Source organism: Malania oleifera, chromosome 3 (assembly GCF_029873635.1).
Source record: "Malania oleifera isolate guangnan ecotype guangnan chromosome 3, ASM2987363v1, whole genome shotgun sequence".
Taxonomy (NCBI): Eukaryota; Viridiplantae; Streptophyta; class Magnoliopsida; order Santalales; family Ximeniaceae; genus Malania; species Malania oleifera.
Genome location: NC_080419.1, coordinates 39,844,755 through 39,865,264, shown reverse-complemented (window position 1 = coordinate 39,865,264; position 20,510 = coordinate 39,844,755). Strand labels below are relative to the sequence as shown.

The window sequence follows — 20,510 nt, the reverse complement described above, 5'->3', positions numbered from 1 at the left end:
AAATTTTGTATTGTATTTTGAGCGTAGAGTTTGTTGCACTAAATAATTGAACCTTTGTTTTTTCATAATAACAAGTAGGAATAAGACCTTCTTGAATACAGTTTAGATCTGCTCCTGTATCAAGTAAGGCACATCCTTTAAGAATAAAATCTTTGCTAATTACGATTTTAATATCAGAATACCATTTATGAATATTGACTTTTGATAAATAATTAAGAAATCCTTGATTAATTTGAAAATCATCTTCATCATCTGAAATGATTTTCTCTTTCCCTTTATTATTAATTTTTTCAACTTCTGAGTTTAAAAGAAGCATTTCTTGTTTAAATTCTCCACCTTGTTCTTTTAACTTCTTTATCTCTTCTTTAGTTTGATTAACTTCTCTTTGTAAGTCTTGTATGGTTAAATTTTCTTTTGGTAATTCTTTGGTTTTGAATTTGTTAATTATCTCCTCGAGGTTATATCCTTCATTAATTTTGGGAAGTTTATCTTTTTCTAAGTTTCTCTTTAATTTTTGTAAGTACTTATTTTTAATCTCTGGTTCTTGAATGTGCTCAATCATTTCTAAAATAATCTCGTTGGTTTTTGAAATAACATTAACAGATTTTGAACATTTGTTGCAAAAACAAAATCCTAAGTCTTCTTGACAAGATTCTTCTGAAGAAGTACTAAGAGATTCAGAACTTGAAATAATTTCATTAATAAATTCTTTTCAGATGAACTAGAATAAGAGGTTTCTGATTCTTCTGAATCACTATTGATAATTAAATTCAACATTTGTCTTTTTAATTTCTTTCCTATGTTAAGTTCTTTTATTTCTTGTTTAACTCTACAGTCTCTTGCATAATGTCCCTTTTTACCACACTTGAAGCATGTTTTTTGATTCTTAAATTTTTGAGGTTTATCTTTCCTTTGAGGCTTTGAAGTTTCTTCGGTCTTTCTCTTTCTCTTCTTATAATATTTTTTGTCGTAATTTTTATAGTATTTTTTGGATGGTTTGTATTTTTTATAATTCTTTTTTAAATGTTTTCTTGAAGGTGCTTGAATTTTCTCGTACCCATACTGAGCACAAAAGTCTCCAAGTTCACCTTTATTTCTTTTAAATTCAGACTTCATCTGAGATTGCATTTTAAGCTCATTACATAACTTAAGACCTTCATGATTAATTGTACAAACGATTTGACCACAAGTAATTGATTCATAATTTGTTCCTAATGTCTCTTTAACACGATCTCTAACTCTTTGAGCAAAAAGTTTTGGTAATCCACTAATAAATTTTTCTTTCCAGAAGCCAGATCTTCCATCTAGTGTTCCCATAACTTTGGCAATAAATGTATCCTTGTACCATTGAAAGTATGATAATTTTGGACAAGTAAGGTTAAGAAGAATAATACTATTCTTCTCATGCTGACTACTCTGTTCACCTATGAATTGTCTAAAAATTGACCAAATAAGTGCTGCAACAACATCACTCTCTTGGGTAGCAATTCCATTTTCTTCTTTAACTTTCTTTGATTCGTAAATTTGTCTTTTTTCAAACGGAGTGAGATAATGATCCCACCATTCTTTAAGAGTTCCAGTAAAACCATGAGTAAGAAGAAAAACTATTTGTTCCTCAGTGGCCTTATGTGAATGTAGCTTGTAGGTAGTTGCCGCCATAGCCATTTGATGTAAAAAGGAATAAAGTTGATGTTCTGTAAGACCATCAATCCTCCATTCATGAATTTCATTTCCCTGAAAGTTTCTCTGTGGAAGTAAATCATTTGATTCTTCTGATAAAAGACTTGGTGGTGTAGGTTTTTTATAATAAGTTCTTTGACTTTGACTTCTCCAGTCTTTGATCTTATTTATGTCAAAAGTTTCTTCCGTAAATGCATTTATGGCTTCTTCTTTGGCTATTGTATTAATTTTTAAGTTTGAGGTTTGGCTAACTAATTCGTCAATTCTTTTAATGAGTAATTCATTTTGTTTGTCAAAGTTGAAGTTCTTAAGATTATGATCAATTATATTGAATTCAATTGGTTCTTCTATTTTTGATTTACTTGATTCACCTTTTTCGTAAGTACTACAAGTTTTTATTTCAGTAAGGTTTTCTAATTGCTCTTCAATTCTTGTTGATTGAGAAGCTATTGATCTTAACATTTGATTTGTATAATTATTTTGACTAATTAATTGATCAATTTCTCCTTTACCTTTGGATTCTTTGTAAGGTGAGGCTAAAATTTCGTTTCCTTTATAATCGAATTTGATTGAATTTTCTGGAGGGTGTACAGCTTTGACAAAGTAGTTATCAGTAGTTTTCCAGTTTTTAACAGGGTTTTGAATAACATTTATTGTTTGCCTATCTTTGACAAATTTGAAGAAAGGAATGTCTTCTTTTGTTTGATTCATCTTTTTGAGCCATTCTTTTCTAATTTCTTATCTTTCTTTTTGGTTGTAGTTTTTGAGAAATAATTTTTTATTCTTTGCATTAAGTTCATGATAATAATCTTTCTCAATTCTTTCCATATTTGGTTTGAATTTTTCTTTGTTAATGACCGTAACATTTTTTCTTTCTTTATAAAGATTTTCTCTTTGTTCTTCTGTTAAGATTTGTGATTCTGTTGGGGAATTTGATTCAGGGATTTCTTGATAATATCCTTGAAGTATTTCTGGACCAAAGTCAACGCCCTTTAGCTTAAGGTTCGTTAGATTTGGTTCAGCATAAGTGTAGAAACTTGAAATACTTTTTCTTCCTAAATCAATTGGTTGTCTAGAGGTTTGCCCTAGACTCTGACTTCTTGTGAGTAAAGGTTGAAAGTTTATTTTAACATTTCCTTCGTTGTCTTGCATAATTTTTGTGGCAACTGTTTTTTGTATTTCAGGAATATTTTCTTTTAAAACCAATATTTTATTTTCCCAACGTCTGGCATCTAAAATCTCAAATGACATCGGCCGGAGGCAAAAGATGTTAATACTATATTTATTTCTTCACTTCAATTTACAAGGATGGAAATACATATTTATAGAAATCCTATACAGAGATTATGGCTGATTGGAACAGGGAAGTACCCCTGTTTGGAAGCATAACAACTCACGCTAACACCCCCTCATTTACTTGGCTTCAAGGTTTTGTGAATGTTTTGTGCGATAATAGGGTTGTGAGAAACATTAATAACTGCCTTATTATCACAAAATAGATCTATCTCGGAACATTAATAACTGCCTTATTATCACAAAATAGATCTATCTCGGAACTAAAAGCAAACCTTATTTCCATCAATAGTCTCCTTAACCAAAGTAGCTCATAGAAACCCTTAGTCATTCCACGAAATTTGGCTTCTGCACTTGATAATGTCACCACTTTTGTTTCTTACTTCTCCATGTAACTAGATTCCCTTCAACCAACATGAAGTAACCTGATGTGAACGTTCTATTCAAGATATTTCCTACCCAATCTGCATTAACATATCCTTCATTCAACCTTAGATGATTATTCTTTGAAAACATAAGTCCTTTTCCAAAAGATGATTTTAAATATCCAAGAATCCTAATCACTGCATCCATGTGATCCTCACTAGGACAATGCATGAATTGACTAACTATACTTATAGCATAAGTAATATTTGGGCGAGTATGTGAGAGGTAGATAAGTTTTTCAACTAACCTTTCGTACCTTTCTTTGTCTGCTGGCACTTGATCTAGATATTTTCCAAGTTTGTGGTTTTGGACTTTTGATGTCTCTACAGGTTTACACTCTAATAATCCCACCTTAGATAGTAGATCATGTATATATTTTCTCTCGGAGAGAATTATGCCTTGATTTGATCTAGTCACTTCAATTCCAAAAAATATTTGAGTCCTCCCAAATTCTTTATCTCAAAATCAGTTACCAACTACTCTTGGAGTTTCAAAATTTCTTCTGAATCATTTCCTATAATGATCATGTCATCTACATAGATTATCAATGTTGTTACCTTGCCTAGTTGATGCTTCAAAAAGAGTGTATGGTCTAAGTTGCTTTGTTGAAAACCATATTTCTTCATTGCCAAGTTAAATTGGCCAAATCATGCTCTTGGTGATTGCTTTAGTCCATAGAGTGTACATTGTAACTTACACACAACCTAAGTCGTTGAGGTTGTTGTGTATTCTGGTGGAATATCCATATACACTTCCTCCTCAAGATCGTCGTGAAGAAAGGCATTCTTTACATCAAACTGATTAAGCGGCCAGTCAAGGTTTGCTGTTAGAGATAACAAGATTCTAACTGTATTTAACTTGACAACTAGTGAGAAAGTTTCCTAATAATCGACGTCATATGTTTGTGTATAGTCTTTTGCTACTAGCCTTGTTTTATATCATTTGATAGATCCATTTGCCTTGTGTTTGATGGAGAACACCTATTTGCACCCCACCATCATTTTCCCTTTAGGCAACGACACAAGAGCCCATGTTTTGTTCTTTAGTAATGCTTCCATCTCTTCTTTTATAGCCTAGGTCCACTTAGGGTCTATTAGAGCTTCCTGAAAATTAGTGGGAACATGGCACAAGGAAAGTTCGTGTGCAAATATTTTTAGGGGTTTAAATAGTTGGTAGTTGGATACCTTGACCTTCATTCCTCAATTTCTGGGACCTATTTGGTGGCTTTCCACGATTATGCCTAAAAGGTCAAATATAACCAGTAGAGGCATTCATATCATTATTAGTCGAAAGTGTAATAGGAGAGTTTACCTTAGGGATATTCTCAGGAGATAGCTCTTCAAGTATTGAGGAGTAAGGGGATTCATGTTCAGCTTCAGGTGGTGTAGATATTGCTCCATCCTCTGGAGATGTATCTGGAGTTTTATCAAGTTCCCTATTGACTACTGTATTTATGTCATTAAACCCCAGCTGATCAAATCTTGACCAATTTTGCTCTTCAACTTGGATCTCCCCCTGAAAAGAAGAATTGGATATTGGGGGAGAGTAGAACGTGTCAGATTCTAGGAACGTTACATCCATAGTAACATAGGTGCGGTTGGTGATTGGTTCATAGCATCAATATCCCTTCTGATGTACGACATACCCCAAAGAAAGACACCGAACAACATAGGGATCAAGTTTATTATGTTGGTTTTCATGGAGATGTACAAAAGCTGCACATCTAAAGATCCAGGAAGGAATCATTAAAATTGTGGGCAAGGGCACATAAGTTGATAAAGCCTAAAAGGGTTTCTTAAAATCCAAAACTTTGGATGGCATACGGTTGAGGAGGTGCATGGCTGTAACAACTGCATCAGCCCAGTGCCGGTTGGGAACGTGGCCGTCAAGTAAGAGGGCATGAGCAATTTCAAGTATATGTCGATTTTTTTGCTCAGAAACACCATTTTGCTGAGGAGTTTGTGGGCAAGAAGTTTCATAAATAATTCCATGGTGTTGGAAATAATCATGGAATCCCTAGTTATCGGACCAGAGAATCTGTATCTTGGCTGAGAATTGAGTCTAAACCATAACATAAAATGTTTTTGAGCACACTCATTACCTCGTCTTTATGTTTTAACAAGTATATCCAAGTCATGCAAGTACATTCATCAACAAATATTACAAACCAGCGTATTCTAGATGCAGTAGAAACAGGAGAGGGTCCTCACACATCGGAATGGATTAAAGCAAATGGAACTGAAAACTAAGGTGTAGTCCCAAATGAGGGGCTGAATTGGGTTATTAAAATTTCTTATAAATCTTTTATGAATTCTTAACCTTTTGATGATTTATCAAACATTCAGCAAAAGCTTATTCCTTTATTCAATCCACAACCACACAATTAAATAAAAACTTAAATAAACAAGCAGTCCTCAAAATCAATATTCAATCCAACCAATCAACAACAATATCCAAATTAAGATATAATATGCAACTTCTTTTGACAATTCACAGCTTTTCCAATAATTCAAGATATTTAGTTGTATGCAGCCCTGTGTATATGATTATTTCAAGCCCTGTAGTGAATGTAATTTGATTCAATGCAAACCACAACTCAAATCCCAAACAACTTGTCGCGACGTCCCGGGCGCGCGTGTGCCCCGAACGGAGGAATTAAAATCATTTTAATATTTTCATGTAAAAACATAGATATCGGAGTCGCCACTAACCTTTAGTGTGGTTAGAACACGTGATTACTACCCCATTAGGGGTAGAATCAGTCTACATTACCAGAGTTGGGGTCGGGAGTTCGGTTACGCGAGGGGAAGGTACGAGCACCCCCTACGCGCCCGTTCTTACGAACGGTACCTAATTAATTTGAAATTATCCCTAAGTTAATCTAATAATTCTTTAAATTACTCCTTTTTATGAATTTTTAAATACATGTAAAAAAAAATAAATGAAGATAATATATACATATATATTCCCTCATAGCTTAGGGTACGTGATGCCCGAAGGCTCATACCCCCGCAATAAAATCATAGGGATTAAAAATAAAAAATACTTTATTAAATACACTCCCAAATTTTACAAATTTTATGGGCTTTCCTAAGTATGAAAATACTAGTTTGAGAGGTTTTGGATAATAGATATAATAATTTAAACTTAACAAAGATAAAAAAAAAATAGTAATACTAAAATATTAAGATACTACAATACGAAATATAAACATAAGATATAGTTGAAAATTCTAAAAATATGTGATAATAATAGCCCTAATATATTATAATGATAATACATGACCTATAATAACAATACTACTATAATAATAACACATGTATATCTCACAATATTAATAACACATAAATACCAATACAATATTATAATACCACTTTAATATTTATATATACCATAACACGTAAATATTATACCATAATAATAATACTAGACTAATAATACATATACATCATAATTTAAATAACTATACACTATAATAATAACATATCCTAACAAATACAGGCAAAAGCCCTAATTATAAATAATCAAGATTTTGACATAACACTAACAACACTCTAATATTAACAATAAAGGAAATATGACAATAGGTCAAACCCTAAAAGTTGAATATAAACAAACATGGAAACAAATAAGACGAAATTATAACATTTAGACAAACCTAAAAATAAATATACAACGACATGGAAATAATCAAACCCTAAAAAGTTAAACGTGCAATAAAATGGAAATAAATCAAAAATCCTAAAAAATATGTACTAATAATTTGGAAACGTAACAATTCCTAAAACTAATACACAAGTTATATGGAAACAATTAATCCCTAAAATTAATAGACAATAACAATATAGAGACAGATAAAACACCACTCAAAACCCTAATAACGTAAAATAGTCAAAACCCTAACATAAAACAATAACCAAAATCTTAAATGATAATATCGTGAAAATAATGTAAATAATCAAGAATCATGAACATACGTAAATATTACAATCCTAAATAATAAACAATAATACACAAAATCCTTAAATATCCCATAAATAAGAATCATGATAAATATCCTAAATACATCAAAAAGCCTAAATAATGTCTACACAATAAAACAAACACCCTAAATAATATGTAACAATAAAAATGATTACAAAAAAAAAATACAACGATAATATAAGTACTTTAAACAAATATACAACACTAAATAAGGATATATGATAAAGATAAAATATTAAATAATAATCCAAACCCTACAACAATATTAGATATCAAACATTAACAAATTCCTACAATATAAATTCCACAATAAAAAAAAGTATGCATATGAATATTAATGGAACAATCATCACAAAAAAAAAACTTCCTATAATAATAAAATATAAATATATATATATATATATATATATATATATATATTTCATGCATTGTGCCGGCACAGTGTGAGTGTGTGTGTGTGTATTGTGTGCGAGTGAGTGAGTGTGTGCTGGGGAACTTACCAAGGGGGTTGTCGGAGAATGGAGCAGGGGGCACCGGGAGGTCTTGCCGTCGAGGCTCGCGGAGATCTGGAGCAGATGATGCTGCCTGGGCTGCTGCTACTGCAGTGGCATGACAGAGGAGGGGGTCTTCAGGTCTCCTGGGGTTGCTGGGCTTCGGGTGGACGGCTGGGTTGTCTTGTGATGTGGGATTGCAGCTATGATGAAGCCGTGGCTGGTGTGAGGTGGTTCTGGCCGTGGATTGTTGCAGAGAGCTGGAGGCTGTCGGAGATTCAGGTTCAGCTGGGTCTTTGCCGGGGAGGCTCGCTGCTGCTACTGGAATGGATGGCTGCTGCGGTGGTTGCTGGTGTGCTCGGGTGGCTGTGTTGCCGGTGCTGGGAGCAGGACTGCTGCAGAAGCTGAGGAAGATGGTTGCTGGCTTGCTGTGATGGCCGAGAGGTGGCTGTGAGTCAGGGAGAAGAATGACGGAGGGGTTGGAAAGTTGCAGAGGCAGAGGAGGCTTGAGCGAGATGAAGAAAGAGTTAGGGGGATTGAGGGAAGGGAGAGATGGAGAGAAGAGAGGTCTGGAGAGGGCAGAGAATCAGAGAGAAGAGCCGGGAAATTGGGTTGGCCGGCAAGGAGATGAAGAGGAAGAAGCCGAAAAATTTTCTGGCCTGGCTGTGCGCTGCTGGCTGCCCCTGGCTGTGTGTGCGCCCCCCTCTTATAAAAATAATTTTTGAAAAAAAATCCTAAAAACATTTCCTTTTTCGGTTTTTGGTATTTTTCTTTTTTTGGAAATAATATATACTACTATTATGGTTATAAGGAAATAATAATAATAATAATAATAATAAGAAGGTAAAAATAATAATAATAATAAAATAATAATAATAATAGTAGTAACAAAGATAAATAAATAAAATAATAATAATAATAGTAATAATAAAGGTAAAAATACTAATAATAATAATAATTAAAAATAATGTCAATAATAATGAAAATAATAAATAATAATAATAATAATAAAAAACAATATAAATAGAAATAAAAATAAAAGTAATAATAATAATACTAATGAAAAATAAGAATAATAGTAATAATAATAATAATAAATAAGATAATAGTAATAATAGTAATAAAAATACTAATAATAATGATAATAAAAATAATAATGAAAATAATAAATAATAATAATAATAAAATAGACGTAAAAAATAAAAATAAAAGTAATATTAATAATACTAATGAAAAATAATAATAATAATAATAATAATAATAATAATAATAATAATAATAATAATAATAATAATAAGATTAGTGAAAATTAATAATAATAATAATAAGAATAAATAAAATAATAATAATAAAATAACAATAATAATAATAATAATAGTAATACATATATTGGGTCTGGGTAAAAATGGGGTGTCTACACAACTCAGAATTTAAATAAACTCTCAGTTAATTTTTCTTTGGGTGTTAACCAATCAATGTACTCCCTTTGAGGTTTTCCCAAAGTATTGATCAACCAACATACTCTCTTTCGATTTCCGCAATCCCAAAAACCAATTTAAACTTTAGTTTATTTAATTTCCAAATTATGTAGTATATATGATTAAGAAATTTAAAACATCCATGCAATTTATATGTTTGCTGAAATTTAAAGAGAGTAAGGGAAAATGAGTGACACCGAGTTTTTATGAGATTTGGCTTATTCCTAGCCTACATTCTCGCCTTTGGCAAACCACCAAAGGGTTCAATAAACTAGTTCCTTTTTTTAGCGGAACAACACAATTACACACTCCTTCAGTAGGCTAGAGCCCGCCTCTCCAAGCGATGCCCCTTACTCGGTTACTCCTTCAATTAGGCTAGATCCCGCCTCTCCAAATGATGCCTCATGCTTGGTCAACAATCCAAACACCTCAAATTGTCCAAGAACTACAAAGAATATGAAGTAAACATTGCGTACAAGAATACTCTCAAAACATAGCAGATTAGTACAATTACAGCACTATGTACTTCAAGAATTTAATTACCAATATGAAATAAAATTAAAGCTCAAGTGTAGAGATCACCAAGGGTTCTTTAGTGATTGAGAAAACTCAGTATGAGAACCGTATGCTTGTGATTCAGAAAAAATTCAGAAGGTATCTCCCAGAAAGAGTATGAGTAATAGAACGTTGAGAGAGATTGAGAGTTTGATTGCAAGCATGCTGTGTAATTGTCTTAGTTATTAATTTCTTGGGATTAAGGTAGTATTTATAGACTTATTAGGATTAGTTTCCTTGTCCCCCAAGTTACTTGGAGTGTCCACCAAGTTTTTATAACGTTCACATTTGAAAAATAGATTTTTAGAATTTTCCCATTGAGGTTCAAAATTTAAAATCTCATGGAGTCAGTCGGCTGGACAGATGACTGGATAGTTCATTTTTCAGAGTCAGTCAGCTGGACGGGCAGCTAAGGATCAGGCAACCGACCCTAAGGACCGGGCGACTGAAACTCTCAGGTTGCCTTAATTTAACTACGGTAATTAGGGTAAAAAGGTTGGTTAAACTTTTCTAAAAATTTCCTTTGTGTCAAAATAGTTATATTTTTATCAAAAGCTATATATATACCTTCATTTGGGAAAATTAGGGATTTATTAAGACTTTGATTATCAAAAGTATCCTCCAAAATTTCTTGAGCCCTTCTTTCACATACAAGCTTACATACTCCACCCTTACTCATTCATTTTGCCATAAACGTCTTTGGTGAGAGTATCTTGAGAAAACCTACACTGTTACTATGAACTTACACTCTTATATACTTGGATTGATTTTCATTTTTTTGTGAGATTAAGCCAAAAAGTTTTCCCTGGTGATTTAATCCATAAATTTATTTTGGGAAAACTTTCTTGAGCTAGTGAGTCTTTGCATTCGTGTTGCAAGACTCAAGAGCTTGTCTTGTGTTGTGAAGAAAATATTTTTGACAAGCTGGTTTTCAAAATATCCTGTGTGCTTATCTTTTGAAAAACATTTATGAGATTTTTTCTTGGTTATTTCAAATCTTTGATATTGAACATTGTGATTGATATTGTTATTTTGAATCAAAGATCCCTACACATACACTCTCACACTGTGATTGCTATACTTGCATTATCTTGAGAGTAGTTATATAATCTTCATTGAGCTTATAATATCCTATCATATTGAAGTGCATTGGTTATACTGGTACAAATCTGCTTATTAAAGAAGCACGTATATTGTACATGAAAATTGTGTTTCATTATCTGTTGTATTCCAGGTGTGACCTGAGGGGGTGTTAATCTAGCTCGTAAGAATTGATTGTAAAGGTTGATGTCAGCTTTGGTAATTTGACCTAGTGTTGTATACGGTGCCGCTCCACCCGTTAAGTGAGTTTTAGTGAAATCCCTAGGCTTACGAGTTAGAGGCAAGAACATAGACACTTTTTCTGAACCTCAATAACACATCTGGTGTCATCCTTATTTTATTTGCTTTACTATACTGTGCATGGTTGTTTAATTTATTTGGAGAAAATTAATTACAGTTGTATTTATTGGCTTACTTCTTACACGTTCTAGATTGACCCTAAGTTTGTGAAATACTGTTGCTGGTTAGTTGACCTAGGAATAGAATTTTTAAATATCCAATTCACCCCGCCACCCCTCTTGGGATTATAGTAAAGTTAATAACTAATGTATGATAAAGTGATTACGTCTTCATGTGAGTTACGGGGGATCATAAGACTCCCCTTTCCCTAGAACTCCACCCACCAATAACTTACAAACTACATATATAAGAGCGTTTCTACATATATATAGGCTTATGTCATTTAAAAATAGGCTTATCCTTGACAAGGTAGGCTTGTCAAAAAAAAGAGATAAGCTAAAATCAAACGTATATGATCAAGAATCCAAAGTTGATATAACTTAAAAAAATATTGAATATATAACTAAAGACTCTCCAAAGAAGGGTATAATAGAGAAGGTCAAGGAAAAAAGCATATACGTAAGCATTCTTTTTGACATACTCAATTCCATTTCTTCATCATGTATGCTTGATTTAACTTAATCATTAAAGAGATATTCTAAACACCAAATTGATTAGGAACTTTGTACCAATGAATTGTTCACTATTTTGCTGGTGATAGGGCACACGGTCTGATGAAAATTCATGGCAATATGACCATATCTTTACAAATTATTAATAAAGGGCCTTTATAAAAAACAAAAATTAGAGTCGATGCCAATTAGGATCACATTTCGACCATCCTAAATTTCTAGCCACATAAATAGCTACTTGATCTTGATCCTCCTTACCAATACATCATAGTTTTAATCGACATACAAAATGGATTGTTAGCAAATGGAAATAAAAACAAAGGAGAAAAAAAAAAGGTGAAGAAGGAAAGCATGTAGAGAAAAGCTCACTGCCAATTACCAAAGAGATCACTAGTATTTAAGATAGTTACAACTTTCTCCCTTCAGGCATATAACCTTCTCTCTCTCTCTCTCTCTCTCTCTCTCTCTCTCTCTCTCTCTCTCTCTCTCTCTCTCTCTCTCTCTCTCTCTCTCTCTAATTATTAGAAAATTATTGATGATGCTAAAATGAAAAGGAAAGAAAAGACTATGTATTCTGAACTATGAAAGCAAGATCTCTCTCTGCTAGGTTCGTTAATTCAATCTCCAATGACATCAACCAATGCAATTAATTTTCTAATTTCTATTTCAAGTTTCCTAATTAATTAATTATATGAAAAATTTTCTTTCTTTTGAGATTTAGGAAAGGTTGATTGATTAATAGGTGCCTAGCATATGTTGACTGACTACAGATTATTGCATTTTCAGTTCTTTAATTAGCATTCTATGAATAGCTTGGTGGATCCAATTTACTTATATGTAGTGTTTATGAACATGAATTCTAAATTTTTCTCTTTAATTAGTGTGGATTTAAAAAAAATTTAATTCAATTTTATATTTTATATATATATATATATATATATATATATTCAAATTTACATAAATTAAAATTTAAAATTTAAAATTTAAAATCTATGCTCCTAATTATGGAGGATTAACTCCAAAGTTGAGCCTTCACGCCTTAAGGTACGTATCCTGCACGGCCATCGAAATGGTCAGAAACATGCATTCCCATTATAAAACTACAGCAAGATTTTCATATTAAGATCGAATTACATGAAATAATAAGCTAGCTAGCTAGGGCCACCAGCTCAATGATAACAACAGTGTCCTTCTATGAAGGATCCGTTTATTTGGTCATCCCTGAAGCCATTCAATATACGTTACACCTAGCTATCTCATGTAAGATTTGGCCCCATATATGTAACAAAGAAGAAATTGTAGAACAAACCAAAAACCATGAATGAAAACTAAATCAATTTAAAAGAATAATTAATCCCCGAACTAGCTGTTTGCTTCCATGTGTTGGCTAGCTTCAAACCCTAGATCCGGTGCCCGGAGTACCACCTCCGTGCATGGGGTCGCCTGGAGGTACGCCCACAGTGTCTCGACTGGAGCTACCCATCAAACCAGTGTGAAGCATCGCGATATAGAGCAACTGGGTGAAGGTTAGAATTATGATAAATGCCTCCAATACCCTTAGCCTCCATCCCCTGTACCCTCCAATATGTATCTCCTTGCATGCCAACCTGCACGATTACTTACTGTTAAAACAGCGTGCATGCATGCACGAGGTATCCTTCGAATACACCTTTCAAAAAGAAAAAAAAAAAGAAAAAGAGATATCCTTCGAACACGGTTGATATAGTTGAACGTAGGGTGATTCATCAAATCTCTCTCTCTCTCTCTCTCTCTCTCTATATATATATATATATATATATATATAAAGTGGTAAATTAATGAATATTTGTTACCCAAAAGCTAGGGCAGTGATGGCCCATGCAACGACAGCGGTTGATGCCGCTGATGCGAAGCTATCGTTCCTCCACGCCTTGATATGATGGCTGCCGATCAGCTTTGATGCCGCGCCTACCACGCCGGCCAAGATCGAAAAGATCAGGAAGAACACTGTCGCACCATTTCCTCCGAACCCTGAAATTTTTTTTTTTTTTCTCGTTACATTTATGTCCGTCAATATATATAACAAAAACAAATCGGAATGTGTACTTATGTATAAAAGGTTTCTATAATACATGTGAATAATTCATTCTAAATGTCATGCATACCTAACCAATAACTTAATTATATTTTAATATTTTATGTATCATAAATAACTTAATTATATTTTAACTGTTTATGTATCATTGTTAGTGATTAAAGAGACCCACATAAAGGATAATATTTGATTAAGGCTTAATATATATTATTGGACTACAATTTACACTTATGAAGTTTATACTGAATAATTTTATCAAGTAGTGCATTTGAGATCGAGTATGGATTTTGAAGTTTGAATTTACATTTAATTGGATAATTTTTTTGGAAAGAAAATTTGGGTAAGATGTACTGAAGGGGAAAGCCTTAACCCTATGTCCGCAACAAAAAAACCTAAAGGCTATTTTTGTCCTTGTCAAAGGAGATGCCCACGGTCTCTTCTTTTTGATAAATACAAAACAATTGTATAATTGTATTGATGTTTTTCAAAATTTGAAAAAAAATTAAACTAGCAACAACTTTAAACTTATGCTCTCATACATTCTCTTACTATGTTCAAACAATAATTAGAGTTTCAAACAATGGATGGATCGCGCTAGAGGTTTCATATTCAGTTTTGAAAGGAAGCTGAAGACAAAAATCGATGTGAGCTACTTTCTTTGTCTGACCTTGACTAAATAGGCTTCCAAACTTATCTTAAAAAAAAAAAAGTCTCTATCATTCAATGTATGAGTTACATGCACAATTTTCTTTTTTCTTTTTTTTTAAGTGCAGCAGTTCCTAGTTAAAACAACATTCAATTAATGTGTATATCTGTGTGTGTGTGTGTGTGTGCGTGAGAGAGAGAGAGAGAGAGAGGTGGGGCCGGGGGGGGGGGGGGGGGGGGGGAGGGGGGAGGGGGAGCAGAGCATGCTTGAAAGGAGAAGTTACCAGGGTTGTGAGTTTGGCCATTGATGAACCTGTTAAGACACCAACTAGCAAAGCCTACCACAACGATATACATTATCAAATTAAGAAGCAGCAGGGGGCCTGCTACGTATCTTCCAGCTCCTCCACCCATCCTTTCCTATTCTATCTTTACCCTCCTTCCTCCTTCAATTCCTCTCTCTCTCTCTCTCTCTCTCTCTCTCTCTCTCTCTCTCTCTCTCTCTCTTGCTCTTGTCAATACACCACAAAGTTCACGCTCTTTCTAGCTATTAGCTAGGCTGCAAACACAGAAACATGTACACCACTCTTCTTCAATTCTCTATGCATTTCTTCTTCCTCTCTTTAAGTTTTTGCAAGTAGCAGCAGCTATATAATATATAGAAGAGCAAAGTCAGCCCAATACTTCTGGTGAAACGTGTCGCCGGGACACGAAGAACAAGAGATTTGCAGGACACTTGTCTTAAAGTAACAACTGCATGAAGTCCTGTCCTCGAAATGAATGGTGCAAAAAGGTGGCACCTACGTTGGCGCGCTCCCTGTACGTTGGTGTGGCGCCCCGGCATGGCCCAGGTTTTGAAACCCGTTAGTCTCGTTCAATCTAACAAACTTGCTCTTGACTTCTTCCTTTATCCCCCCTTTATTATTATTATTGTTATTTTTTGATATGATCTCTTTCCCTTATTGGTTTGAGGAGACGGATAGCACGGACTGCGCACATGCTGTCCTAATATCTTATTTGTTTTTCTCCCTCAAGTTATTGAAATACATCAGGGGTAAAGAAAATACCTTAGGGGTATGATGTGGCACAATTTGGTTTAAGCTTCAAGTGCACGATGTGGCCCAATATGAGTCATTGAAATGTGTTTTTGGTTTGGTTTGCACCATGTTAGCAATCTATGTATATTGTTTTAGGTCATCTGAAGGTTGACACGTGGTAGGAATGATGTTAGCATGACGTTACCTCTATTTTTCAAAAATATTCAAAGTAAAAAAAGCAAATGTCCCTTGATGGTGACACCTGTCCAAGGTGATGTCATATTGATGCCACCCCATATATATATATATATATATATATGTTGCCACGTGCTCTCACTTTGAGTTGATACGCGGCTTTTCGCCCCCATTCCCCGAATCGATCCATTATTATTTTTACTTATTTTAATTATTTATTTTTGTTATTCATTAAATTTTTAACTGAAAAAAAGTTCATAAAAATTTGAAAAATTGCTGAAAAATTAGGAAAAAATCGAAAAAATATTTTGAAAGTCATAAAAAAATAAAAAAATTTATTTTGTGTTATTTTGACTCGAACAAATGAAGAAAAATTGTTGGAAAAATCCTAGTAAATTTTGAAAAATGTTAATAGTGCTCCAAATAAATTTCTATAAAATTTTGAAAAATCTGGGAACATTCTAAACCTTAAAAGATAATGATTTTCTTGATTTTTGTGCTAGGGGTGTCTCTATGATTTTAGAAAGGGCAATGGGGCATTTTTTGATCTCACTTGTATCGGCTTTGAGGGGGGTTTTTTCCAATAAGATCCTTTTTTTTAGGGTCTTATTTGATATTCCTAAGTCACACCTAGATTTTCTAATCTCCTATTAATTTTGTACATTTATTCATTTACTTTTTTGTTTATTTTAAAATGAGTCAATTAAAAGGTTATTAAATTCAATTTAGGGATAATTCTTAATTAAAGGAACCGTTCATAGAATAGGTATGTAGGAGTGTGAGTACCTTCCCCTCGCATAACCGAACTCCCGATCCCAATTGTGGTATATGCAGTGCGAGACTATTGGTTCCTTGTCCTAGGTTTAGTCTAGTGACCAATCAAACAAGTAGTGATTAGATTTTCTAACCACACGAAGGAAAAATAAGTTAGTGGCGACCCCAAATTCAAAACTTTTCAAAAATCATATATCATATCCCATCGGGGCCTCAAGGCCCCCGCTCCGGGACATCATGATAGTAGGAAAATTAGAAACATATTAGAATTTGTATCAAAGTAGAAAAGAAAAATGTTATACTTTTTATTCATTATCTGAACTTACATAAAGATATATAACAACATTACATACTAAATGTGCCTAAAGAAATGACTATTTTTTACTACAATTATTTTAAGTTTTATCAATTCAAAATTAAAAACTGAACTCTAAAAATAAAGCTAGACATAGTAAGTGATACACTTCGACTAAACCCAAATAATGATACCTAGATAAAAACAAATAATCAATATTATAACAACAAACAATATTGACTATACTTCAATTGCACAACAACAATGCATCTAAGTGTCTCCTAGAGTACATCCAAATTGCTAAAGCTAAAGTTTTTCTTGTTGGAGGGGTATCATGTTAAAATTTTGGAAGAGGTGGGAAAAGGTACGGGATGGGGGATTAGTTGCTTCCTACTGTAAAGCATAAGATTGTGGACCTTCAATGAACTAAACAAAGTCACTAAACGTGTTGGCACCTCTTTATCTTGAGTTTGTGGCCCCTACTATTGTATTTAATTACATTAAAAGAAGAAAGACCAAGACAAAAAATAAGAAAAACAATAGTAGCAACAAGAAAGAAAAAGTGGAAAGAGAAAAGAAAGATGTTGGCTTTTTAAGTCTTATCCCTGTTTTGATAATGAAAAAGCACAAGAATCTTAGGTGTGTATTCAATGCTTAAGCAAGTTTATGTTTCAGCACGCATAAGGTAAAGGTGGATGAGAGTATGCATGTGTGGTTAATCAAAATAACCTCACGCCATGGTAATCAATTTATATGAACATTTACTATCTACAAGGAAAAATGGAAGCTGTTAATTCAGCTATAATCCTAAGAGGGGGGTGAATTGGGTATTTTAAAAATTTTTAAGATTATTTTAACACTTAATCCCTATTTCTATATTTAATAAATTAATTACAAGGGTTTGAAATTAATTCAAATTATTATCTCATTAAATTCTATTTTACCCAATTAATTATCAAGTGCGTGTGAGGTTATTCAACATACACACATGCAAGATAGGTAATGAAATGCGTTGCGGAAATTAAAAGGAGTAAAGGAAGAGAGAAGACAAACAAAACTTTTACGAGATTTAGCAAACTCGGCCTACGTCCTCGCCTTGGTCAACCCACTCAAGAATTCCACTAAATCCCTGCTCCTTTAACCGAGATGGAGCTTCTCTTACATCCGCTGCTTACAAGAGGTACAACTTCCTCCTCACCCGGTTCACAACATGAACCGTGATTACAATATAGAATTTCAAATCTATAAAACAACTCAATATTATTTCTAACAAAACTAGTGAGTACAATGGAAAACCTAACACATATTCATATGATAAAACTTGAAGTTCAATATGTATGTAATGATATAATCGTTACATGAATGATATGCTTCACAAAATTTCCCTTTGATCAAATCTACCAAAATAATTATATAAGTAAATGCTTTGAAGAACTTAGGGTTTTAGTTCAACTCACTAGATGCAAGAATACCGAAAGTGATCATATTATAAAATTGGTCTTAAATATTATGAAGATCTAAGTTCTTGCTATCAAATAATTTGTGAAGTTGAATCTTTGAAAAAATAAAAGACTTTGAATATTGCAAATATTTAAACACTACTTGTCACAACAAAATTTCTCACAAATATATATTAAGAACCTTTAGACTTTTCAATCAAGTAGATTTCACAATAACAAAATATTGAGTATTTAAATGAAAATAAGAACTTGAAGATCTTCAAATATTCAATGTTTAGAAAATCCTTTCACAAATAATTTTTTATGTATCAACACAATATATTTTCTTTTTATAAGAGTAATAGATGTATGAATATGAGATATGAAAAAATCTTCAAGATATCTATATATTGAAAACACAAACCAATCCCTTGTTTACCAAACCTTAATCACTATAGCTTGCTTTCAAGATGTATAAATGAAATCCCTTCAAAAAAAGTTGAGATGATTTGCCTAAACTTGATGAATATAGTTGGAGTGCAAGCAAACGTATTGCAATATGTTCAAGTTTCTCAATATTATCCAAAAAGTTGGATCATTAGGGTTTAGAGGTTGATTATATAGGTAATCATGGCCTTTGGATAAGTCCTGATCGTTGGATCAACTTGATCAAGTGTATAACCCGCATGTTCTCTCGCTAAAGATCCAATTTTTTTTAAACTTCCTGCAAGTTCATACGATTGAAGATTAGGGTTCAGAAGTCAAATTTTCCTTAAAGCTTTGAAAAATTAAACTAGACACAGGGTCAGACGATTGAACTTAAGGTTCAAACTTCTGAAGTCCCTACTTCAAACGACTAAACTGAAGGTTCAAACGTCTGAAGGTGTTCTGCCTATTCTACGTTTCTTCAATTAATTGTTCAGACGACTGAACTAATTCTTCAGTCTTCTAAGGAAATTCTTCAAACGTCTGAAGCTGCATCTTCAAACATCTGAGGGTAAACCTTAGTTGTCTGGGCAGTCTAATTTCAGTTTATTTTATTTTATTTTCAAAAAATATTTTTGCTTTCTTACTTTGCTTCTACATAAATCATTTTCTAGGGTTTTAAATAGAGTCTCTAAGTCAATGAATAACCCCTAAAATATTTTCATGAGATACATGAGTCCTAAGGTTAGTCTAGGGTATATTTTGAGTTTCGAATTAAATCATATGAAACATGTAAATACATTTAGTTCTAAATACTCATTCCTATGACGATCTTGAACTTGCCGCTTGCATCTTCATTCTTTTACTCTTTTATTTCCATGGATTGTGTCAAGTTGTATATCATTTAATCCTCATGGCTTCCATGACTTTATAACCTTCTGTACATGCTAAATATTGTTCCTGTTCACAATTTCAATGCACAAATCAAATACCAAATGATTTGTCATTATCAAAACAAGATTAGACTCATAGAGTCAACAATCTCTCCTTTTTTTATGATAACAAATACACGAGCAAAAATATAAAAATGGGTTACGCCTAACAAGGTTCCCCCTCAAATAATGCACAATCAAATATTCAGCAATATGAAATATGCTGATACACAATTATTTTTGCATGTATAACTCATGTACTTATGTACTTTTGCCAACTATTTTTGCTATAACCTTATATTCTTTTCCCCCTTTTGACATCAACAAAAAGGTATATAACATAAATGTTCCGACATAATTAAATCTCAATTTTTTTTTTTTTAAATATGAAACCTTCAAATTTCAAAAATTATATTGTGAAATATGTCTCCCTATATTAATTCAATTTACTTCTCTCCCTTGCTAATGCAAAAAACTACGTTGTTGAATTAAATTTCAATGTGAACATGCACAGTATGTCAAATTTCATAGACATGAATAAGCAAAAAAAAAAAAAAAACAAATAGTCACTAAAGTTCAAAGGTTATGTAAGGATTAACATGTGTCAGTTAACATGCACTCATCATGATATGAGTTTAATACCAAATGGGAACAAATGAGCTGAATTTGAAAATTTTAACCAATTGTGAATATTAAGTGATGCTGCTCCCACGGAATTATGTCATCTAATATAATTCTAGGCAACTTCTCGACTATGCATCAAGCCTAATTCAT

At 32.8% G+C, this 20,510-nt stretch overlaps 1 protein-coding gene and 1 non-coding gene across 2 annotated transcripts; both read right to left on the bottom strand.

Annotated features, from left to right (window-relative positions):
* Nucleotides 1-13,312: 13,312 nt before the first annotated feature.
* Nucleotides 13,313-15,052, bottom strand: LOC131151278 (membrane protein PM19L-like). The gene is made up of 3 exons (XM_058102532.1): nt 14,923-15,052; nt 13,752-13,929; nt 13,313-13,526 (listed from the first exon to the last, which is right to left on the bottom strand). The coding sequence occupies exons 1-3, from the start codon at nt 15,050-15,052 to the stop codon at nt 13,313-13,315; spliced, it is 522 nt and encodes a 173-aa protein (XP_057958515.1).
* LOC131152516 (U6atac minor spliceosomal RNA) lies at nt 14,323-14,446 on the bottom strand. Its single transcript, XR_009136012.1, has one exon. It is a non-coding gene; the product is annotated as a U6atac minor spliceosomal RNA (small nuclear RNA).
* Nucleotides 15,053-20,510: the final 5,458 nt, after the last annotated feature.

Bases quoted from the DNA above. Each gene is read 5' to 3' on its own strand.
- LOC131151278 (XM_058102532.1), bottom strand. From the start codon at position 15,052: ATGGGTGGAGGAGCTGGAAGATACGTAGCAGGCCCCCTGCTGCTTCTT. The intron at 13,930-14,922 runs GTAACTTCTCCT...AAAAAATTTCAG, and splicing joins TGGCCAAACTCACAACCCTG to GGTTCGGAGGAAATGGTGCG. The intron at 13,527-13,751 runs GTAACAAATATT...GTAATCGTGCAG, and splicing joins ATCACTGCCCTAGCTTTTGG to GTTGGCATGCAAGGAGATAC.